This window comes from Erpetoichthys calabaricus, chromosome 1 (assembly GCF_900747795.2).
Source record: "Erpetoichthys calabaricus chromosome 1, fErpCal1.3, whole genome shotgun sequence".
Classification (NCBI taxonomy): Eukaryota; Metazoa; Chordata; class Cladistia; order Polypteriformes; family Polypteridae; genus Erpetoichthys; species Erpetoichthys calabaricus.
In genome coordinates this window covers 104,617,961-104,643,669 of record NC_041394.2, presented here as the reverse complement: position 1 = coordinate 104,643,669, position 25,709 = coordinate 104,617,961, and the positions used below count along the sequence as shown (strand labels likewise).

At 36.7% G+C, this 25,709-nt stretch overlaps 1 protein-coding gene across 2 annotated transcripts in view; it reads left to right on the top strand.

The window, feature by feature from the left end:
* The first annotated feature begins 19,334 nt into the window (after positions 1-19,334).
* The window catches only part of LOC114654218 (protein Wnt-7b), a 255,708-nt gene continuing 249,333 nt past the window's right edge, over positions 19,335-25,709 (top strand). Inside the window, exon 1 of one of the 2 annotated variants that reach the window (XM_028804638.2) lies at positions 19,335-19,781. In XM_028804638.2, the coding sequence (XP_028660471.1) occupies positions 19,711-19,781 (71 nt within the window). In that variant the 5' untranslated portion in view covers positions 19,335-19,710. Of the gene's footprint in view, positions 19,782-21,815; positions 22,457-25,709 lie in introns of those variants that run through there. The other variant, XM_028804631.2, reaches the window with a different exon arrangement.

Sequence of the window (25,709 nt, the reverse complement as noted above, 5' to 3'; positions counted from 1 at the left end):
CATGAGTGGATTGATTGTTATGAAATTTTGGGGACAGGTTATATTCTTGTTAGCCTTGAGAACTAATTTGGTTTTGGGTGAATTTTAGTTAGTTGTCTCCACACTTTTCAAGTTCACTGCTGACACCAACAACAGCCAAACTACTTCATATACATTTAATATATACAGGATTTAGGGCTTCTTTTGAACTTTTGTCTATTTTGGATTTAATCCATACTGCAAGATTTTAATATTTAACATTTTTAAATGCAGCAGCTAAACTCTAATTACAAAGGAACATTGATTACATTTGATGCCTTTATTCAATTACCACAACAGATTTGACTTTAAAACACACCAAAATGTGAAAAGAAACTTCAGATGTTGTATCTTGCATTTACATTGGAAAAATCACAGTGTATTCTGTATTGATGTTGTAAATATGTAAAATATGATGTTTTGGCTACATCGTGTTTTTATTACTAAATAAAGACCTGACACACATTATGCATGAATAAAAATTTCCTAAACCTTCTGTCAAATGACACAATTATCCACAGAATACAGTAAATAATATGGCAGATGTCCGAAGAACACTAACACAACACATTAAAATGACGGATGCCTTTCACTACAGCTAGAGGAAACTAAAGATGTCAACTAGTATGATAGTTTGCACTAAATATTAGTCTATGGACTCATGCCATGAAGATTTTATGCTCTGTAAACTGTTACAGAATAAAAAATACACAAGAAGCTATATTCTTGATTCTGAATATGTTTTTTGATGGTAATGGCATTGCCTAGAAAAAATATGTTGGAGCTTTTAAAGGTGTTGCCCAGGCAGTATGTGGCCAACACAATGGTCTCGTTTCATGGATCAGACAGGCTGCCCTGTATATGAAGAATTATGCACTGCAGAATACACCAGAAAGCCTTGGCTATCACAATGTCCAGAGGATTTCAAATCTGTACAAGAACTGGCTGTTAAAGCTGTGAATTTTATCAAGGATCACCAATGAATTTATGACTGTTCTGTGCAATATGTAATTAAATAGGCAGAGAACATGTTCAGTTTTTGCTCTATACTGAAATGAGATTTTTATCAAGGGGTAACGTGCTGTCAACCCTCAATGAACCCCAAAGTACAGATGTTTTCGCATAAGCACCAGTCTCACTTGGCAAGTCTATTTCATAATCTAGTATGGCTTACGAGTTTACCTTTTTGGATGATATATTCCTTTCTTTGAATGAAGTAAATATGGGACTGCTCTTCAAGATAGTATTCTTGTGCGTCTCCTGACACAGGAAGAACAACTTTCACACCTTTATCCACTAAAGGTCAAACCAGAATGGATTAGGAACCATTTTATAGTTGATGGTCCAGGTATACCAGATCATCTGACCTTTGCTGAACAGAAGAGATAGTGTGAATTATCATATAATATAACTTAGATAGAAGAATGGAAACAGCTGTCATTGTTGAATTTCTGGATACAAGGACAGAGTGAATATGCAGCACTCTCATTAAAGCTGCATAGTTTTTGATGCCTTCAGCCATTACTTACCTTTGTGAAAAAGATTCCTAGAATAAGTCTTATTATAGGATGCTGAGCCAGACCTGCATTTGAGGCTCATTGGCCTTGTCCCTGACTTTGCAAGGTTGAGCTCAGCTACACCAGCTCCTAAGTGATCGGTGACATTATTATTTGTTTAAGTATATGTGACAGGGGTTAAATGTTCAATGGTCCCAATTTGCTGTCTAGACTAGAGTTACTATTTTGTCTCTCTTGATTCACTCTTAAAGTAACTGCAAATTAACTAAGAAACTACAAAATAAGACCCAAAGGCCTGTCTGTGACTTTTGCATTTACTGAATAACTTTTTTGCATTGTCAGCTGACCAAGGAGATAAGACAACCACCACTTTGGACTGTGGGCTGGCAGACTATTAAAAAATAAAACAAAACCGGCTAAACTGTAGGTTGGCTGGCTGGACAAAAGCAAGGCATCCACCATTCAGTAAATAAATTACCAACTGGACTGAGACAAGACAGACACCACTCAAAATTATAAAGGGCTTGATACTGTATATATTTTTGGACTTATTTAATAATTTTACCATCTTTTTTGTGTATCATTTCGGGAGGTTTTTTTGGTCACAGGATGATTTACTGTCATTTGAGCTCCAATTGTTTATTGTAAAATTGTTGGGGCTTCTGATATAAAATGGAGGTGTCCATTGTCAGACTTCCCTCTGTTGGATCAAAGAGTCTTAAAATGTTCTCTGCACTGTTAATTAGCAAAAGAAAAGTATAAAAATTAGTTCCATGTTTGCTCAGGTTTGACATTTGTTTTCCCTCAGACTTTGAGTTTGGTTATATCACAAAAGAAAAATTTTCAAACGATTTACTTTCCTTGTTTTGGCCATGCATATTTTTGACTGAAAGCCTTGTACCCTTCATCTCCTAGTATTTAATTTTCTCCTCACAGCCATTTTTGGCCTTTTTTAATCTTTCCATAACATACCACTGGATTTTTTTTTAACCAGCCTGATAGAGGGAAAGTATCATGCAATAAATTACTGAAGTATTAACAAGGGATTAAAAACATTGGAGAATTTATTTTAACCCTAAAGACTATAGCAGAAAGTTCTGGCTTGTAAGACTCAGGTTTGGCAACTTTCTTTAAGAGTGGCTGTTTTATCTTGAAAAGGCTTTGGAGCAGCTTCTTTCAAAGCTTCTTTTCCCTCTTTCACACCTCATTTCACGACTCTTCTCCTACTTTCATAGACTTACCGTCCTTTTGGCATATACTATTCCCAGATGCAATGTCATTGCACGCAGGATTACAATCCACTTCATGCTCCCAGTGGTTTCTTCAGATATCACCGAGGTGTAATTATCATTGTAGCTTATCTATTGGGATCATCCTCTCACACCCCTAAATTACCTAGCAGGGAAAATAACTTGGTTCTCAGCTCTCAGCTGTAGAAGTGAACAAACATGCAGGCAGATAAGCAAAGACAATATGTTTTAATCTATTCAAACAGCTAATGCTATTAACAAAAGCAAATTGTGTGTAGTAATTCTCACTATACAACGTGGCTCGTCTTGTAGGTCCATAAGCAGACGAAGATCATAAACACAATATGTGTGTTTGATATTCCAGAAATTTTTTTTTTGGTGTTGCTGGATCTAGTAGTGGTAGTGACTCAAAGCTTTTCTGGTTTGACTTCCATCCATAATCAGCTTATTTGTCCTTAGGTGAGTTTCTGTCCCTTAAAACGACGTCTCCCTTTATTCACAGCTCATAAATATGAGTCCTGTCTCCAAAGAGGCCTTTGTCTTTTGAAACTGATTTTCTCTCTCCCACCAGTATCTAAGTAATACTTCATGTGTATTCCTAACACATTCTGCATTGATAATGCGTCTTTGACACTTTTCTATTAAAATAAACACAAAAGTATTACAGAGAAGGTACATTTTGTCTGGTAACAAAACAGGCTGTTTCACTTTTGTAGAAAAACCTCAGTCAAATTTTTAAACATTTTTCCTGCTCCTTCCTGATACCGTGGTCTTTCTGATTAAATAAAAAATGAACTGGTCAGTTACGACTTTTAAGACTTGCTTGGTTAAGTACTTGATTAAGTGCAAAAATTTAATCTTTTAGAGGAGTGAACAGGAGATCCAAACCTTTTGTGGCAACTATGGCAAAACCAATTAGCTCCAGTACAAAAAAGTCCATGCCATTGGAGACAAGCAATGTAGGAATCAGTTTTAAGGCTAAATAACAAAGAGTAATCTTAGGCTTATCTATTATTTGTGGAGATTCAAGACATTTAGTAGCAGCATGTTCTAAAATGTAGTGAAACTGAAGAGTTTGTCTCATGTTGAGGTTGGTGACGCAGATATTTGTAGTCAATCCAGTTCCACGTTCATTTTTTATTTTCCAGTAAATTTTTACTATCTGTTCCTTAACTGGTAATAGCAGCCTCAAAGACCATGTACTATCGTAAGAATATGAACTAGATGAAATCATCTATGAATGAGATAATATTCATGTTATGGTATTTATTATTTATGTATTTTATTGTTGTTTTTGTAGTTTATGAGTTGTTACATGTTTCAATTTTTATTTATTTTCTGTCATGTTTATAATTACATACTGTCTCTTGAAATGTATGTTCCATGTTCCTTCTGGGCGGGGCCCCAAGAGGCTGGCCCACCTGTCAGTCTCCATTGAGGAGCTACCACCAGCCCTATAAAGGTAATGGAGACAGGCAGTTCAGGTGGAAAGCATTCATTATTGTGAATTGTGAGTATTTTTGTTCATGGTTGAATTTTCTGATTTTTTAATTATTATTGCTCTTGCTTTAAGGAATCTTGAACATTGGTACACTGGGCACGTTTTAATGGTTACAGGAAATTTATAAATATATCCCATGTTGTGTAGAATGTAGACACACCAGACAGACCAAAACAAAACAATGATTTCTCAGGCAGACATCTGGATGCTGCAGACTATAGGTAGTAAAGAAGGAGTGAATTCAAACTTACCACCTCCCAACATTTAGAAAACCAGAGGAGATGATAAAGTTGAGGAGGAAAGGTATAGGTGAAGTAAGTAACAAAATTTACCAGTCCTTTATTAGTATGATGGGATAGCTGGAGAGTCAAAGAGCAATAGGTAGGTGTCATGCTGGAAGGAAACTGAAGTTGTCCAGCCTAGTGAGAAGAAAAGCCTGAATAAGGACGTAAATTGTAATTGAGGAATGGTCGAATTTGTTCATGCTGTGAAGTAAGAAGCAACAGAACTCATGTAGTCAATGAACAAATATGTTGATTAAAAGACAGAAGTGTCCTCTTAGTACTACATTTATCTGAGAGTCCTATTTAAAACACCCGCTACCAGCAGCATTATTCTACTCCCATTTGTGCACTTCTACTTTTGGTCCTTTAACCATTTAGCTTTTTTTTTTTTGGCTTTCTGCTTTGTTTCTATTGTTTAGGATTTGTGATTTTGGAATAACTGACTTATTAGCTTAAGAGTTTATTTTATAGCAGTTTTATTTAACTTCAGTTCTTTGTTCTTGTTTTTGAAATTTAGAATTTTGTATATATTATTTGAATTTGTGTTAAAAATTCTGGATTCATTCATTTTCCATTATTAAGATGTGTTTATTAATTTTATTGAAAAATGTATTAACAGTTTGGACTAAGTGATTCAACTTTTTTGATTTACTCATCTCTCTAGATTTCACACTAAGAATGCCAGATATTTTCTGAAAGTAGGAGGTGAAATTATTAGGAACAATTCTTACAGAAACTTCTGCTTTTAAAGTAGAAAATATGATCACTAAATTTCTAACTTATAGAGGTTATGTTCAACATAACGTTCATTCAACCACAATGAGATGGGACAGTTGAAAATTAGGAGTAAAACGTTTTGGTTAAAAGGATGTAATAAAATGAAGATCTGCAGATTGTCGGCATGAAGGTAGTAAGTGAAACTATAAAAAGATGTGAGTGCCTACGGAATGAACACAGAGGCAGAGAGTGAAAAGAAGGCACACATCCATTCTGAGGAATGAATAGTGATTTATTCCACAAAACACAAAAACATCAACCAGAAAGTTCCAACTTGGAGCAGCCAGTGGAGAAGCAATGATCCTAAGTTTATTGAGAAAACAGGTAAACAGAAAGTATAAGTATATCAAACATTGGTGGAAGGTTTAAAGGATAAACACAGAGCATAGGAAGCAGCTGAGATAGGACCGTGAGCATTAAATATAGGATGTTCCAGTTAAGAAATCTGGTTGTAGGGGGTCTAGCAGGCACATTATTATTCAAATGAAAACGAGAGAATTTTAGCTAAAAAAAGTGCCCTAATGTTTTGATGGAAATAACAGAAGGAAGACAAAATAGCAGACTAACATTGATAATATGTTGATTTTTCATCAGAATTATCAATTAGGTTGTGGATGAAATATCTATGTTAAAAACATGCTGGATCAACATTGAACTATCATTGAGGATTGCTACCACATAATGTTGGTGAAAACAACATTGAATAAACATTGATTATTAGTTGACGCCAATAGAATAGAATGTAACTGCTCCTGTGTCTGACAACAGCAACATTCAATACACATTGATTTACAGTAGATCAATGGATGTATTCATCATTCAGCATATATTACTGAACAACCCATGATGCACCTGACTACATAGTAAGTCTCTATAGCAGCCAAGTTAATGGACCTCTAGACAAAGAGTATCACATGAGCCTTCATGAAGAATACAGGAATGGTACCTGTATGCATCCATCCATCCATTTTCCAACCCGCTGAATCCGAACACAGGGTCACGGGGGTCTGCTGGAGCCAATCCCAGCCAACACAGGGCACAAGGCAGGAAACAATCCTGGGCAGGGTGCCAACCCACCGCAGGACACACACAAACACACCCACACACCAAGCACACACTAGGGTCAAGTTAGAATCGCCAATCCACCTAACCTGCATGTCTTTGGACTGTGGGAGGAAACCGGAGCGCCCGGAGGAAACATGCAAACTCCACGCAGGGAGGACCCGGGAATCGAACCCAGGTCCCCAGATCTCCTAACTGCGAGGCAGCAACGCTACCCACTGCGCCACCGTGCCGCCCACCTGTATGCAGTGATTTATTAAAAAAACAGAAAAAAAGAGGGACTGGCCTGTGGTTACAGGACAGATAAGGACATTTAAAATGAGTTATAGTAGGGAAGGAGTAAAAAAAGTAAGAACTGTTGAATTGGAGGACATGTGAAGAAGTGCTTCTGTACATAGGTAGCTTTACAAATGTAGAAGGAGACCTCAAGTGATATGGAGGATCAGATATAAGTAACAGTGGACATCAAGAGAGAATTGAAAAAGAAGAGGTGATGAAATTACCATTCTGAATGTTGTTTCAATAAATTATTTCTTTAGTTAAGTTTCCTTTCTCCAAGAACTTTCAACTACACCCCGTTCCCAGCTGGTAGACCAAAGCATTTTACTTATGGTGCCAAGCAGAGTTGTGTCGCGGTGCAGTAGTCTATTAGCCAGTAAAAGCACTGTGAAGAAGCTGTCTGTTGTTATGGTGGTCATCGCTGCTCTTGTGAAAAGAATGGAGATAAACGCCATCAACTCAGAGAGGGAGAGGCAAGTTTGTTGTTCCACGTGAATGTCACTGACATAATAAAACTGAATAATAAAAAAGCGCTACCTTTAACAAGCAGCCAAAATTTAAACTGTGTATTGCAGACTCAAATAAAATGTATGTTCTTATTATATTATAGTAAGAATAATAGCAGCTCACTACTCAAAATGCTGCCTTGAACCCAGAACCTTTTGGTTATAAGGCAGCAGTTCTTACCTCTGCTCCATCCAAGAATACATATGAACTTTCTCTCGATTGAAATTTGAGCTTGGGTTTTTAACTCATTGACAACAACATGTAAATTGAATGATTGTTTGGTTATATTCTTGAATAAAAACACACTTGTTTATTTTATATTTGGACTAAAGTCTTATTAGCATAACATGGAAAAAGTTTCTATTTTAGGTATGTGTTCAGCATTTCTTGCCTTGCATTTTGTGTCATCCTACACGTACACAGATCGTTGTAGACACAGATCACACATGAAATTCATGTATTCCAAATAACAATATAGGATTTACCCTATAAAATTCCAGGTACCTCACATGCAGATAAAGAGACTTGAACTAGGAGAACTTCAACTCTGTCTTGGATGGTGTAACAGGCTGTTTGCTGCTTGTGCTGATCAACACATTTGCAAAACAATAGGCACTGATGAGGAAGTATGAAGGAATTTAAGGTGGTCCGGGATTACGAATTTTTTCGTAGGCTTCAGGGATTCTAGTGTTAATAGAATGCAAATACATGCATTAGTAGAGTACATTAAATATGTGCTTTGTAACAGAACTTCACAATATCATGAACAGTGGATTCAGAAAGTATTCAGACCCCTTTACTTTCTGCACACTTTATAGTGTTATAAATTTAAATTTAAACTGATAAATTTGCCATTTTGCTCCTTAATCTGCACTCAGTAATCTAAAAAGACAAAGCAAAAGCATGTTTGAGAAAGGTTTGAAAATGTATTAAGTAAACTGGAAACCACGGCAGCATGGTGGCGCAGTGGTAGTGCTGCTGCCTTGCAGTTAGGAGACCTGGGTTTGCTTCTTGGGTCCTCCCTGCGTGGAGTTTGCATGTTCTCTCCATGTTTGCGTGGGTTTCCTCTGGGCGCTGCGGTTTCCTCCCACAGTCCAAAGACATGCCAGTTAGGTGGATTGGCGATTCAAAATTGGCCCTAGTGTGTGCTTGGTATGTGGGTGTGTTTGTGTGTGTCCTGTGGTGGGTTGGCACCCTGCCTGGGATTGGTTCCTGCCTTGTGCCCTGTGTTGGCTGGGATTGGCTCCAGCAGGCCCCCGTGACCCTGTGTTCGGATTCAGCGGGTTGGAAAATGGATGGATGGATGGATGAAACCAAGAAGGTATCAGAGCTAATAAGTGAAATTAATAGAATAGCTCAAGAATATGCCAGGTGTCCAAGTGAGGCATTCCATAGGAAAAGACAGGCTCTGCATTCAGAACTCAACCTCTTAATAACTAAAGAAACTGAACAACTCATTTTTAAATTAAGACATCATTACTATGAACATGGAGAGAAAGCTAATAAGATCTTAGCTGAACAAATCCACAAGCAGGAAGTTCACAATGCAATCCCAACAATCACCAACACAGATGGAGACAAAATCATTGACCATAAAAATATAATGCACATATTTAGAGACTACTATAAGTCCTTATATTCTACTGAGTTTAAAGAAGACAAGACACAATGTACAGTAATCCCTCACCTATCGCGGGGGTTACGTTCCAGAACCCCCCGCGATAGGTGAAAATCCGCGAAGTAGCGACCTATATTTATTTTATTATTTATACATATTTTAAGGCTTTATAAACCCTTCCCACACTCTTATAAACCTTTCTCACTCTCTTGTTAACCTTTCCCACGCTCTTATAAACACTTCCTATGCTCTTAAACACTTTCTACATTCTTAAACACCTCAGACCAACACTGCATGCAGCGATCAGACGTCAATGTGTCTGCACTCGCTTTGTGAAGGGGGACAGCTGAACTCTGAGCAAAGCAGAAATGGACTTTGTGCTGCTTCTGCCAAAATGCCTGCTTGTCGCTCTGCGCGTTCGGAAGGAGGAGGATGAGTGGGGGTGTGTGAGGGCTGAACACACGTTAGCTCAAACCCCCCACCCCGGAGGCGCAGTACGCTCCTGCCACTTCGCATTGTCAAGGGGGTGGGGAACTGAATGAATGCTAAGGAGAAGTGGACTTTGTGCTGGCTTTGTGCTGCTTGCCACTCTGCGTGTCAATAATTTAAAAGCCTGTACATCACCTATTTTCCTGTCTCACTGTCTTGTCTTGCGTGAAGTTAAAATGTTTTATAATAGTGAGATGTTACTCATATCCTTAGCCCGACATCCACATATCATATGTGTTAACAAAGTGTGTTTTATAAGTTTACATGTGTTTAAAGCATGTGGGATGGGTATTTTAAGGCTTAAACTATAAAAATGTTTATTTATATGGTCTTTCTATATCGCGGATTTTCTCCTGTTTCTGATGGGTCTGGAACATAACTTCCGCGATAGGCGGGCAATCACTTGTATTTAAAAACCCGCGAAGTCGTGAATCCGCGAAAAGTGAACCGCGAAGTAGCGAGGGATTACTGTAATGCATTTCTGGATGCACTACAGATACCACAAATGGATACTCTCAGTGTAGAGGAAAGGGATAAGCCTTTGGCACTATCAGAATTACTAGATGCTATATACTCACTTTAGAGTGGGAAAGGAGCAGGCCCTGATGGCTCACCCTGTCGTTTATAAAACATTCTCAACTCAGCTAGCTCCCCTTTTATTAGCAACATTTACATTAGCTAGAGACAATAAAATTCTACTTCAAACTTCACCAAGCACTAATTACCATCTTTCCCAAACAAAATAAGGACTTATTACAATGTACATCATACAGACCAATTTCACTTCTGAATAATGATGTTAAGATACTCTCCAAAGTCCTAGCTAGAAAGATTGAGAAAGTGCTTCCTTCGGTAATATCACAAGACCAACTGGATTTAATAAAGGCAGACACTTAGCTTCCAATCTTCGACACCTGTTTATTGTAATATATTCACCAACAAAGTCAAACACCCCAGAGATATTATTATTGTTGGATGCAGAAAAAGCATTTGATGTGGTTGAATGGAACTATCTTTTCACTACATTGGAGAAATTTGGGTTTGACCTGAACATCTGTGCATGGATCAAACTACTGTATACCAGTCCAGAAGCTTCAGTTTGTATTAACAACATTAATTCAGACTACTTTAAACTAGAATGTGGTACCAGACAAGGATGCCCCTTGTCAGCACTGCTTTTTGCAATCATCATTGAGCCATTGGCAGTTCACTGTCGAAATGCTTATGAAATAAAGGGGATTATTAGAGAAGGACTTGAACAGAAAATTTCTCTATATGCAGATGATATGGTACTGTATATATCAGATCTACCAAATACTGTGCCTGCAGTCCTAACAGCACTAACAGAATTTCAAAAGATTTCTGGTCACATGATTAAATTGAAAAAAAGTGTGCTCTTTCCAGTGAATTCTCAAGCACACAATATTAGATTGGACACCATCCCTCAGATCAGTTTAAATACCTAGGGGTAAACATCACAAGTAAACATAAAGCTCTTTATCAACAAAATGTTGCCATCTGTATGGAAAAAAATAAGCAAGACTTGCATAGATGGTCTACCCTTCATCTCACTTTAGTTGGAAGAATTAACATTGTTCAGATGAATATCCTTCCTAGGCTTCTTTTTTATTTCAAAACATTCCAATATACATTAATAAATCAGTTTTTAAGAAATTAGATTTAACCATAACCTCATTTATTTGAAATTCAAAACATCCACATATCCAAAGGGCGACCCTACAAAGACCTAAGGAGGAAGGTGGCATGTCTCTACCTAACTTTCAGTTTTATTACTGGGCAGCAAACGTACAAACTATAAAAACCTGGACATTGACACAAATAGATGAACATACACAGGCTTGGTCTGCAATAGAAATAAAATCCTGCAGCACTTTATATTCCTTGCTTTATACCCCAATAAGTACATGTCATCTCCAATATACTAAGAACCCAATTGTGCTTCACTCACTCAGAATATGGAACCAATGTAGGAAGTATTTTAAGAGAGAGAAGCTTTTATCTGTGGCACCTCTGCACAAGAACCACCTTTTTCCACCCTCTCAAATGGACACAGTTTTAAATGTCTGAAAAACATTTACATCACTTAGAGATCTTTACATAGACAACGTCTTTGCATCCTACGAACAATTAAACTCCAAATTTAACTTTCCAGCAACACATTTCTTTCACTACCTTCAAATTAGAAACTTTGTTAAACAAAACCTTCCCAATTTTCATCACCTCCCACCTACCTCTATGCCGGAAAAAATATTGATCAGTCTTGAAGACTCAGACAACATCTCCATAATATATAAAACTATTTTACAGTCCCTCCCTTTCAAAGATCCAAGAGTACAGTGAAAAAAGGATCTCTCACTCCAAATCTCAGAATAGGAGTGGAAGGTAGCAATGTACAGAATTCACTCTAGCTCCATATGTGAAAAGCATACAATTATTCAACTTAAAATTATAAATTGGGCACATGTCTCTCATTTAAAATTGTCCAAAATGTTTTCAGGGCAAGATCCAACCTGTGAACATTGCAATCAAGTCCCAGCCTTACTGGGTCACATGTTATGAACATGCACCAAATTAACATCATTCTGGACTAAAATCTTTAAGTGCCTATCAGATGGCCTTGGTGTTGAAATTACTCCTATTTCCAATAAAGGCTGTGTTTGGTGTACTCCCAGATGGACTTAAAGTGGAGAAGGACAAACAAACTGTAATTGCATTTTCTACAATATTGGCACATAGATTGATCTTGCTCAACTGGAAGAATCCTAACTCTCCTGTTTTAAGTCAGTGGGTAACTGATTATATACTATTTGAAATTGGAAAAAAATAAATTCTTACTTAGAGGATCTGTGCAAAACTTTTTCAAAAACTTATTTTTACTAGCTTAAAGTTTTACTCTGCTGGCCTAGCTCTCTTTCTCGTGGGTGAGGGTTGATTTGTTTTGAACCAAGTCTTGTAAAACTTAACTTATTTGTAAGGAATGTTATTTGATTTTAATAAAATCAAAAAAAAAAGAAAATTTATTAAGTATCAAAAACTACAGTTTCTGATTTACGTACGTATTCAGAGCCTTTGCTGTGGCACTCCAAATTGTACTCAGGTGATACCTGTTTGCATTAATTATCCTTGAGTTGTGTCTATCACATAATTGAGTCTACCTGTGCAGAACTGCATTGATTGGTCATCGTTTAGAAAGGCACATGCCTGTGTATATAAACTGCCACAATTCACAATGCATGTGAAGATGAAAACAAAGCCATGAGGTCCAAGGAATTCTGTGTAGACTTCTGTGATAAAACTGTGATGAGGCATAGCTCAGGGCAAGAGCATAAAACCATATCTAAACCTTAGAATGTTTCCAGGAGCATACTGGCCTAAATAAGTGTGAAATGAAAGAATTTTGGAAACAGCAGAACTCTGCCTATAGCCATCTATCCAGCTGAACTGAGTCAATGGACAAGATGGGCCTTGGTCAGGGAAGTGGCAAAGAACCCAGTGGTCACTCCAACAGAGCATCAGAAGTCCTCTACTGAAATGGGAGAATCCATTGGACAAAAGACCATCTGAGCAGTACTCCATCAATCAGGTGTTTATGGAAGAGTGGTTATAGACAGAAGCCACTCTTAAGTAAAAGACATCTGGCAGTTTAAAGGACTCTGGAAACATGAGGAAAAAGATTCTCTGCTCTAATTAGACAAAACTCCTTGGCCTGAACTCCAAGCACAATGTCTGGTGAAGGGTTCTATTCAATAAGGGCACGCACAAAAAGGCGACCTTCAAAAGGGCGACCTCAATTGGGCGCGGAGAATAAAAGTGCACATAAATAAAAGCGATCTTCAAAAGAGCGACCTCAATTGAGCGCCGAATAAAGGCGAGCTTCAAAAGGACGACCTCAATTGAGCGCCGAATAAATGCGCGCGCAAATAAAGGAGCGCTTCAAAAGGATGACCTTCGGAGCGAATTAAATTAATTGTCCTTGATTATGCTAATAGACCGCATCTCGAATATCTACGTGGCATTGCACATAATCTACAGCTTCAAGTGTAACTTGCTTTCACCTTTTTATACATTCAGTCATTGCCTTAATCTAATTTTCTGTAATTTTGAAAACAACGAAATATAGAGAGCTTTAGAAATAGTTCGTTGGAAGTAGTTCGTTAGAAGTTCATGCATTAATTAATTGGATGTTTTAATATTCTTGCTTTCACCTTTTTATACGTTCAATCATTGCCTTTAATAAATTTTCTGTAATTTTATTGCGTTTGCCTTTATTCGCTGCGCCCAATTGACGTCACCCTTTGAAGCTCGCCTTTATTTGCGCGCGCCTTTATTCGCCGCTCAGTTGAGGTCGCCCTTTTGAAGATCGCTTTTATTTATGTGCGCTTTTATTCGCCGCGCCCAATTGAGGTCGCCCTTTTGAAGGTCGCCTTTATGTGCGCGCCCTTATTGACGGATACCTGGTGAAGCGTAGTGGTGGCATTATTATGTCACAGGGATGCTTCTTAGCGGCTGAGACAGAAACTGATCAGAATTGAAGGAAGGATGAATTAATAAAGTATCTATCTATCTATCTATCTATCTATCTATCTATCTATCTATCTATCTATCTATCTATCTATCTATCTATCTATCTATCTATCTATCTATCTGAAGTCATATACAACAAGGTCCTTGAATAAAAATCTGCTTCAGAGTGCATGCAACCTCAGACAAGGGCGATAATTCAACTTTCAGCACCACAATAACCCGAAGAATACAGCCAGGACAACGCTGGACTAGCTTTGGAATAGGTATGAATGACAGATTTCAATTTTTGATTTTTAATAAATTTGCAGTCAAGATGCTGTTTTTATTGAAATGTAAATACTGTGTACAGTACATGTGTTCACTCCATAATTACAGAGCGACACTCGCCTAATTTCATTCCGCTTACTTTCACTTTTACATAATAGACTTTTTGGTGACATGTTGCATGTTGATAATGCAACCTCAGTACATGTGACAAAACAACTACTACTTTATGCTTTTTTTTAAACCATCAGGAGAAGTGAGCTGCTGTACCAGTAGCTTATATGTATGTGCCTCTCTTGACATGTAGTTAACTTGCATTGGGGATTTGTTTTGCCATCGAGAGCAGCTGTGGTATATGTTAATTAAAAGAGGAACATAAACAAGTTAAAATGACCTTTTTCAAAGTATACTTGAAACAGTAAACTATTCCATAACTGAAGTCACACAGAATGTTCCTGTTTCTAAGATATACGAGTTTGCAAATTCAGCAATGATTTTTAATGGAAATTTCAAAAACATACAAAAGTTGAAGAGAATCCATCTCATAACATAAAGCACTTTTGTACTCTCATGAACCTGAATTAAATGAAGGAGGTATTTTAATGGGGTGGCACAGTGGCGCAGTGGGTAGCGCTGCTGCCTCGCAGTTGGGAGATCTGGGGACCTGGGTTTGCTTCCCGGGTCCTCCCTGTGTGGAGTTCTCCCCGTGTCTGCGTGGGTTTCCTCCGGGCGCTCCGGTTTCCTCCCACAGTCCAAAGACATGCAGGTTATGTGGATTGGCGATTCTAAATTGGCCCTAGTGTGTGCTTGGTGTGTGGGTGTGTTTGTGTGTATCCTGCGGTGGGTTGGCACCCTGCCCAGGATTGGTTCCTACCTTGTGCCCTGTGTTGGCTGGGATTGGCTCCAGCAGACCCCCGTGACCCTGTGTTCGGATTCAGCGGGTTGGAAAATGGATGGATGGATGGTAATTTAATGTGGATTGACAGGAACTGGGACATTTCATATTAACAACACAACAGGTTACAGACATTTCTTCTTAATATTGTAGTATAGAAAGTGTTCACAGTTTTGGGGCAACACTAACTTGCAAGCTAAATGCTCTGCTTAGCATTTTCAGCAGAGTTCTGAATTAGATCTTTATTTTGACAAAGCATAATATGGTACTTTTAAAGTCCCATCTAGCTACAGCACAGTTAATTTTGCAACCAGTATATATTCATTAGAGGGTAGGATGGTAGTGCAGGGTTTAGCACTGCTACCTTACAGGTCGTGTTCCTCAATTTTAAATCCCATGTCTGACCAGTGATTGTGTGAAATTTGTACTCCATGTATCTGCATGGGTTTTTCTCCAAGTACTTGTTTCCCTTTGACAGTCTCAAAGATGCTAGTTGTATCCTTTGCTAATGATTCTTTTTTTTTTTTTTGATTTTATCAAAATCACATATCATTACATACAAGTAAATCAATTTTTACAAATATAAGATCGAAAACAAATCAACCCCCACCCCTGAGAAAGAGAGCCAAGCCGGCAGAGTAAAACATAAAGATAGTAAAAATAAGTAAATAGATGAATTAATAAGTGAATAATGATAGATGGAGAAATCCTCAGTGCTTTAAAAGCTTATTCTAAAATGTTATTGATCAGATCCTGCCAGGTTCTGAAAAAGTTCTGCACAGATCCTCTAAGTGAGAATTTGATTTTTTCCAGTTTCAAATAATATAAAACATCAGTTACCCACTGACTTAAAAGAGAAGAGTTAGGATTCTTCCAGTTGAGCAAAATAAGTCTACGTGCCAATAATGGATTAGGCAGTTCAAAGAATATCAGGTTTTTTTTGGGGAATAAAGTTTCAAACAGTACTCCACATGTGCTGGACAACTACTTAACCTCTCTCTTTACTTGTCATAGATTTCACAATATATAATTCTATTAGCACTTAAAAATCTCTTCTCTACGCTCTAATCTTGTGGACAGTGAAGAGACCAATTGAACTCTCAAATCTAACCTTTTTCTATATTCTTGCACAAGGCCTCCACTGTGGCAATTTATAGAATATTTCTTTAGATTTTATTGACATAATGTACATCAATTAAATTCTGATGGTGGTCCTTCCCTGTCCTCTTGGGTTGGTTTTTGCCTTGTTCCTGATGCTACCAGAATAAGCTCTTGTTTCCTGTGACCCTGAATCAGATTAACCAGGTCTGAACGTTGATGGATAGATGGATACAACAGTAGACATTTTGCTGACTACGTGGTGTCTGCTAATGCACATAAAAGCTAAACAAAACACTGACTATCATGGCCCCCTGAATGCCTATGCAATAAGGTCAAATTATTATGTTTCATAGTGTACATAATTCATGTGCTAAAATATAAATATAGCATTATGAAATAATAAAAAATCAGAGCTGTAGTGGATGGTGCTCATAATATGATTGGCAGGTTTTAAGTTGTTAAATTGAAAGGCACTTGAGCTGCATAAATAATTTTATTAAGTATTGGAAAATCCAAAGTGGCCCAATATAAGTGTAAGCGTGGATTTGTGTTTGAGTGAATTGTGAATGACTAACACCATGTCCAGCATTGGTCCCTGTCTTTTTGCATGGTTCTGCTAAGACAGGTTCTGATCTCCATGACTCTGAATTGAACTAAGAGATTGAGAAATGGATGGATGGATATAAAGTAGGTATACAATACATGTGTGTGTTTAAATTTTTCATTACATGTTGCCATTTTGTTCAAAAATGTTGGATAGACATGACAGTAGACGGTACATGGGCTAAAGTTAAATCTTGCATAACAAAAAGTTCAAGGTTTAAAGATTTAAAAGAAAAGGTGTGCAATTTTGGTACCAAGTTAAGTAATTCAAACATATCATAGAACATACTTTAACATCACATTATCACAGCTATATAATCCAATTTAGGGTCATGGGGTGACACTGAGTGCATGGCAGAAAACATCCCTGGACAGAGAGGCAGTCCATCACATGTCCCATTTACATACATACCCACGCTGACACTCAGATGAGGAGTCCATTTGAAGCTGCCAATTAATGTAACACATACATATGTAGGTATGTTGGTGGTAAATCACTTACATCAGGCAGAATTCCCAGTGTAGGCTGAGTGGTCTTTTGGCCTAGAAGCCCTAAATATTTTGTTTTTTATTCCAGCCTAACTAGAGTTTTTAAATATTATTTTCTGTCCACCCTGGCCAACTAACCTTTTCATCATTCTACATTTAAAGTCTCTATTTGTCTTAACTATATATCTGGCTAGTGTACGTGTGTATTGTTTATTTATGTGTTCTATTTATGCATTACTATTTTTATTTAATTTTTGATTTGTTTTACTTTGCATGTATCTACTTTTTTTGATATCTTGTAAAGCACTTTAAGCTACATCACTTGTATGAAAATGTGCCTTAGAAATGTTGTTGAAAAACTCCCAGAGACATGGAGAGAATGTGTACACTAACAATGTCCAGAGGTGAGCTACTAACCCAGGATGCTAGGTACACACTATGCTACTAGGTCACCCTTAATGCTGTATGCTTTTTTTTAATAGTCATTATTTTTCACATTAGCATCATTCTAATGTGTAGGCGCCAGAGAGAAGTGACTTGTATGTTAGACATGCAAGAATTTCACAGTATTGTGTACATGTAGCAGTACTACTGCTCCTGCTGCTTCATGATGATGAAATATAGTTGACTCATGATGTCTTAAACATCTATCATGTGATAATTTTTTTCACAAAATTATTCTTAACTAATTAAAAAAATAAAAAAACACGGTTGGACTTTTCACTTTACTAATATGTTAATTCTGTTGGGGTGTCCAAGGGAAATATTTTGCAGTTGACTATGCTCTTTTTCACCACAAGAGGGAGCCGACATATTTTTAATGTTCTAATGTTCTAGTGAACCGAAAAGTTTTTTTTTTAACCTATCATTCCTACAAGGATTGTGTCTCTGTCCGTGTGATGCTTAAAGGTTTTAATGCTTTGTCACAATTGCAAACTTGTTCATTTCTCTAAATTTTATCAACAATTTTTCATAGAACAAAAAATGTTAATTAGATAAATTGTTAAAGAAAGACGTCTTTTTAAGAAAATGGATCGGAAATTTTTAGGGTATTTTTCTGTTTTTGCAACTTGCTAATGCCAATAACATTTAATATTCACCGCTTACACAATTTAAAATGTGATACAATATTTGCAAATATTAAAATGCATATCTATCTATCTATCTATCTATCTATCTATCTATCTATCTATCTATCTATCTATCTATCTATGCCCATTTCGATAATCGTACGGTAAAACTGAGTCACTAACATGTTTATTAATGTTTACAATTTGTATCAGCAAGGAATATCGATTCGTAAGTGTTCACGTATTCTAGTATTTACATAGTTATGATGACGTATAGTTTTATTGAACTTTAGTAATTTTTTTCATTAGTTAGCAAAATATTCGATTTATTGGTTACGCACTTTTGACAAATGCGTTATAGTTATTTCGTCTAAACATGAATTGTTTTCTGTTTTAATTAATATGCATCAAGTAGAAATACGAATTATTTTCGTGTTTCTTTATGCAAATACGACTTTTAAAATGTATTTGATAATATATTCTCCTTCAGACATGTACAATAATAGAACATAATATTCTTAATGATACTGTATTTAAGCTTCTCTGTATTAGTAATCATTATATTTGTAATACCATAAGCTTCTGTTGTTTATAAATAAATAACTTTCAGAGTACATTAATCGGCCTTTCAATCAATTTTACGAGGCATTTCTATATTTTTTTTGTTTTATAGTAATTCGATGTAAGTGATTAATTGATTAATACTTATCAATTTCTTCAGCTCAACTGAATATTAGGTTTTATTTGTGTTGGAAAATTGTCCTTGTTCTTATTCGAATGCTGTCATCTATCGTGTAAAATCTGAAGTCAACGTCCTACAGACTATGGGGAAAAAACTGACTGTTAACCTAGGCAGCTAACCGTAGACTACGACCTGTTGCTCCACTTGTTTCCCAGGATGCTTTTTCCTAAACTACTGCTAGACGCTTCAGTGTGTTTGCCCCTTTGCTGACTGCTATAAGATCGCTAACCTGATTGGCCGAGGGCGGAGATATTTCCTTTTTCACCTGTACCTGGACTGCCTATGAAAATCCGATGATGACGTCAGGGTCGTGCTGTGGGGCTCGGAGAAATAATAATGTTAGTGGGAAAATCACCACCACATCTGCAGTTCTCTAAAACTGCTTGACAGGAAGCACGGAGTGGAGTTAGGCTACCTGGAAATGTTAACACGCGTATAAACGCAAAAGTTCCATCGCAAAAGAATTCGCGGAACCTTGTACTAGCTCTGGTCGTATACCACTTTAAATTCGTTTTTATTTCTGTTTTATAACGTTGCATCAGTTCATTGCGGTGACGAAGAATCGATGGATTTTAAAGGATATGAACTTCAAACAGGCGCTACTTTGCAAATCTGCAGACGATTTCTCCTTGTGAAAGGGTGAAATGAGTCGTGTGTTCAAGCTTGAACCGCATTTTGGTTTTAAATGGCTGTTAGATCATGTGCAGGAACCTACAACATTATACTCTGTATGTATTTTTGTGTTTTGGCGTCATCTACGTAAAACTCGGGTAAGTTCATAAAAGTCTTTCTAAGTTCTACTTTAACTGAATTTTAAACAAATTTTTATTAAAATAACTGCTTACGCTCACTTTGCCTTTAAAGTTTTGTTTTTTTTACCTCAAATAATACACGTGTTTGCTGATTGTGTGCATGCAAAATATGTTCAGTTTTATATGCTCACTTTTGTTCTCACATTTGTACCGTTCTCTAATGCTTCTTGTTTTTAAGCGTAAAATGTCACATTTGCTTATGTTGATCAAAATGGTCTTAACAGCACGTTGTAGGGAATTTGCGATGCTATTCATCACCAGGAATTGTTGAAATTAGCTTAACAGAGGGCCTGCCCATCTGGATGTTTAAACCATCTGAAACACTCCAGAATCAACAGGTTAAACAAATGTGTTCTCTGAAATGCGCCACGACGAAACGTGATATTTGCAAGCTCGAGTTAGCCACTTATTGTCACAAATTTTGGAGCTGACTATGAGTTTGAATGTACTGTATATTAAAATCTGCGCCTACGATTCTTGCTATTCTCTCTCCCTCCCTCTGCCACACGTTTGTTCTCTCTCTCTTTCCCTTTCACATACACACACGCACACACACACCTTTATGTTCATTACGTCCCAGCAAACGTAGTTGCAAATCCACATTCCATCGCTGCGAGCGAGGTCTTACCTGTTTTTGTTCACTCCATATTGACTTGTCTACAGCTTACGCACTACCATGGGGTTTACTGAAATGGTCTCTAGTGGTCTTCACTTTAAGTCGTTTAACTACTGAAACGAAAGTAAACATCCTTTAAAATCAAATCACAATTTGTAACAAAATGCTCTTATCAACAGCCTTGTTCCTCCACTTGTTAATCTATTACTAATTTGTAACCTCAAAGGTAAAGCTCTTTAGACGTATATACAATAGTCTATTTTCTCACCTCGCCAATCCAGTGAAGCTTTGCGGAGAGCTGAAATCAATTCTGGACCGGAAGCCTCATAAATACCGGGATAGGCTCTGAACCCCAGCGTAGCTGATCTGCATTAGATGTGGTAGAAAACTGATCTAAACAATATACACTAGTGTTACAATACACGTTTTTAACTTGGCCATGCCTGTTTACTCTGTACGAGCGGTGCTGATCACAGTTTGAATGTGTTTCAATGATAAAGCACGTTTCATTTGGTCCTACGGTGTGTTAAATCATGACACTGCTTTGTTTGATTAGAGGAGTTGTATTTAGACTTGAATATATGTACACTTTAAACTTTGAAGGACGGATTTATTCTTCAGCTCCCTTGAGCGCTTTTTTCCCAGAATACTAAAAACGAGGACAGTGCCTTGCATTGTTAGCTTCTTTAAAAGCATGCTTATTGTGGTAATACATAAGAAGTGTACTTGGAATCAGTAAGAAAGTGTGAGTTTTATCTAATAATAAGTATTACCTTTTAATTTTTAAGTATACACAAATTAAAGTGTGGTCCAAAATAACATATGCTGCTGGTCAGTTGCATAAGGTTTGTTCTCAGATTTATTACTACGACTTACCATGAAAGTTTCACAATGCAATTCTAAACAAAAGAACTATCTTCGAACAACTCACAGGTTATGAAATTATTCTTTTAACAATACAACAGAATTTCCCTACTTATTATAATATATATTTTGATCAATTCTACCCCCTATCTCTTCCATCATGCTCGAATTATTTACAAATGCTGTTTACATTTAATAGGTGAGCCCAGTGTGTATACAGATTGTATACAGATTGTGCGCATTGCACATGTTCATCCAGAAACACCGTATTGGTATTCATTTCACTGATTTTACTGTTTAAACCCCAGTTCATTCATGTATTATCCATTTTGTCTCAGTTTTACAAAGTGTTTTAAACAGCGACTCTAATCACAAAATACGTTAAGAATGCTATCTAATAAAAAACTAGGATGTTTAACTTTTAAAGCAAATAGGATTTGGGCGATATTTTGAATGATGCCAACTCTACTTGCTCGTCTTATTTCTGATTTTTTTTCTTTTTTTCTTTATTCCTTTTCTGCAACATTTCAAGTCCTCATCGCAGGTACAGGGCATTGTACGATTGTCTTGTTAATTCACCAGAAAGAAATGTGCCCATTCGTGTAGCGCGAAGGCAGATCGTGCCGGCTACATTCTTTCTTGATGAATGAAAGTTTTGTGGTGTCTAGGAGAAGATCAATGTCACCCAATTGTCACGTTTCCTAAAAACCAAAGTGGGCGGATTACAGTGCGTCTCTGCCCAATGGCAGCCCCGACTCTCATGGGAGTAGAACTGAATTTTCTGCCATCCAAATCCCTTAAACCGAAGCTCATTCCAGAAAGAGAACCACACTCTGTTACAGCTTCAACCACTGAGACATGACAGACGGAATCCCGGAGCCAGCTGCACGCGCATTGCAGCGCAAGCGGAGAACAGTGTAGAGCCGACGTCGCGCGATCAGCACCGCGGACAATTCACGTCCAACTGGGGACAGTTGTTCTGCTTTTTAAACACAACCAGTGGGACTGACTGAAGGACTCATTCCTTACTTCCTCACTCAGAAACAGGAGCTGTTGTGCTATATGCCATCATGATCATCTTCTCCTCCCGAAGTGTTCTACTTTCAGTGTATTATCCACAGATATTTCTCATCCTAACCAGCGGCAGTTACCTGTAAGTCAATTCTTTAGAGTAGCTTTTCAGTAGTCTGTAAACGCGTCTCACGATCAAATGTGTGTCGTTTCTTGAGATGGTTCACTCGGAAGTTTTCAGGGAAGGACACTGTATCGAGTTAGTCTTTAGTTGAATCTATCTATCTATCTATCTATCTATCTATCTATCTATCTATCTATCTATCTATCTATCTATCTATCTAAGTAAAAGCAAATGTTTTCATGCAAATGCACGCTGGAATCAAAACAAGCCGGAACATCCCCACGTGGGTTACTAAACTTGTAGCGACAAATTGTATCGGGCAATTCAGCCAAAATGTTTGAAATGGTTTTGGAGTTAAATACCTTAACGTGAAAACAGAAGGACGTTTTAAGATATTTCAAGTTGCTTTTTACTGTCTTCTTCTTAATACCCCAGTACCTGAGGAATGTCTTTTTGTAACTAACACTGTCGGACGTCACTTGCAACAAGTGCAAGAATCTGTAGACGCCGGTGGCACTTAAACTACTTTAACAGAAGGAGGGCTTACGTGCGGCAAGGTAGTGATAGACGGGTGTGAAATTCGTAGTAAACCTGTGTGAGAATAAGTGATTTACAGTTCATGGATAAAAGAGTGTTATCGGTTTAAAAAAATATATATTGTTATTATTGTTGTTGTTGTTTTTGTTGTTGGATTTGTTTACATAAAAATAATAATTGTCGTAACTATATTGCATTAGATATAAAAATAATTGAGCTTTGTATTAAGATTTAAAGCAGTCTCAGAGCTCTGCATATTAACTTTGTGTTTTAGACCCCAGATGATTCTACCATGCATGTGGTTTATGGTGAGCCTTAGAAAAAAAAGACATGTCAGTGTTTAGTTTTGGTTAACGTGGTTAGTGTTTCTTAAAAGTACATACCATAGTCTATCCATAATCAGTCTCAATTTAGAGTACGAACTAAGGTGGGGGGGGGGGGGGGGGGGGGGGGGGGAGTGTGTTATGAGAACTGAGGGAGGGGGTCTTTGTTGTTCTTAACAGCTTTTATGGATTAATGTTCATTGTTTCGAATTGTTTTTTAATGTAACAGCACACATTCTGTTCAGTGCATATCCAGAAGCGACATTTGTTAATTTGTTTTTGAGCGTTCTTCCTTTTGTAGACGTTTCGATGATGATGTTCTGCCACTATTTGTTACCTCACCATGTATAATCAGACTGTTGAGGTGTGAGAGTTTACAGTATGCTTGATTGCTGCGCTTGCGTGTGTTTGCTAAATCCTATCGGATGAGCCGTTGAGACATTTAATATTGCTTTAATGGAGTCACGAGCGCACGTATTCAACTGCGCTATACAAACTACCAATGTTGTGATTATAAACCGAGATTACGGTAACAGTAATGCCAACTAACTTTTGCATGTGTATTAAACAATAAAAACTTTGACTGTTTTTTTTTAATCGATTACAACCATTGACCTTTACAAGTAATCAGGACAATGGAATGCCTTTCTTTAAATTAACGTTAACATTTTAAATGATCGTAGTTTTATACTTGATTAAAACCCAATGGTTCTTACCAGTTAGATCAACAATGATGTTAAAATTATTCCATTTCTGTTTCCCATACATTATTGTACATGAACTCATAAAATATTAAACAAGTTACAGCGGGTTCAGAAGATACTGACAGTATAGAACATTTTTGACATTTCACACCAAAAACTGCCTACGGTTTTGCTGATCGGTGTCCCAATTCTACCAGTTGTATATTATTAAGACCACAGAACGCATATTTGAGGACTGCTTCAATTATAATAATCCTACTTTTGATAATTCAGTAATCACAGTCGGTGTTCTTTCTAATAACGTCTGATTGATCATTTACGTCCAATATGGCATATCTTAATGTTAATAAAACAAGACAAATGTTGTTTTTCTGATCAAAGATCAGCTATTATAAATTCTTTTGTTTTTTTTTTAATCTGGACATTCTCAGAGCTTGTACTGAGCAAATGCAATCCATATGTATTACTGTCATAGAACATTACCTTTGACTTAACCGAGTTAAAAGCCCTCATCTGATTCATAATATGCTTTCTGTACAGTTGTAATTGATTAAAACATTACACTTATTAGTCTTTTGTGAATACTAAAATATTTATATTTTGTGCAAGATCAAGGTTGTCAAACATAGACAGTAAAAGTGAACAGCTGAATGTTCTAGTCATGATAAACCATGAACTGTTATTGAAATAAAGACAGACAAATGAAAGATTGCAGCATTGGTTCTATTGGTTATAGTTTGGCTATGCTGAAAAGTATCATCATAACTAGAAACAAAGACAATGAATTCTTCTTTGTATTCATTTTCTAAATCAAATTAACAATGGTTACAAAATTCTTGCAAAATAAACCCTTCAAGAATAGAGTCGGATCATAGCACAAAGACGCATGAGGAATAGTAAATTTTCTAAGGAGTTTTGTGAGATGAGCTGGCAATAAATGTGCCACTAGATTAAATTAATTTCAGAAATAAAAACTTTATACACATGTGAGCAATTACACTGTAAAACATAATTGACCACTTAATCACTATGCTAAGAATCCAACTAATCTTCCTCAAGAATACATAACACAGATCTACTTAAAAGCATTGCGTGGATGATTACAAGGCACAAAAATAAATAAAGCAGAAGAAAAGAAAAAGAGAAAACTCACACAATTACATTAAAACAATAACTAAAAAAGCAAGTGTTCTCATAAAATTATTGGCAATTCTTGTTGCTTAGAACACTATGTATTTGTTTCCAGAACCTAAAACAGAAAAACAGCACTGCATATATAGTATATTATAACACATTTTCTGTTGGTTAGTCATGCTGCAATTCTGACTTTTGTCTCCCCAAAAATCTGTTCACTTTGTTAGTATTGTTTCTGAAACGCAATACAGAGTTTCATCCATGACAAGTGAGCACAAACAATGAAAAAAATAAGTTAGTATTATAAATCTCACATTTGACATGATTCAGAGTAAAATTTTTCTTTCTGCTTTGAGGAATAAAAAAGTTAGACATGCAAAAATATCTACTCTATGGAGAAATAATATATTTAAATATAGTAAATGACCAAACCCATTTTTCATTTTTGTCTCTGTTGTAAATTTGTAAAAGACAAATTAATTATTTTATCTAAAAATATATTTTTAATTGGGCAAAGTTTTGTTGGTCTTCATTAACTATTTTTAATGCCTTTTCTTTAAACTTTCAGGACTG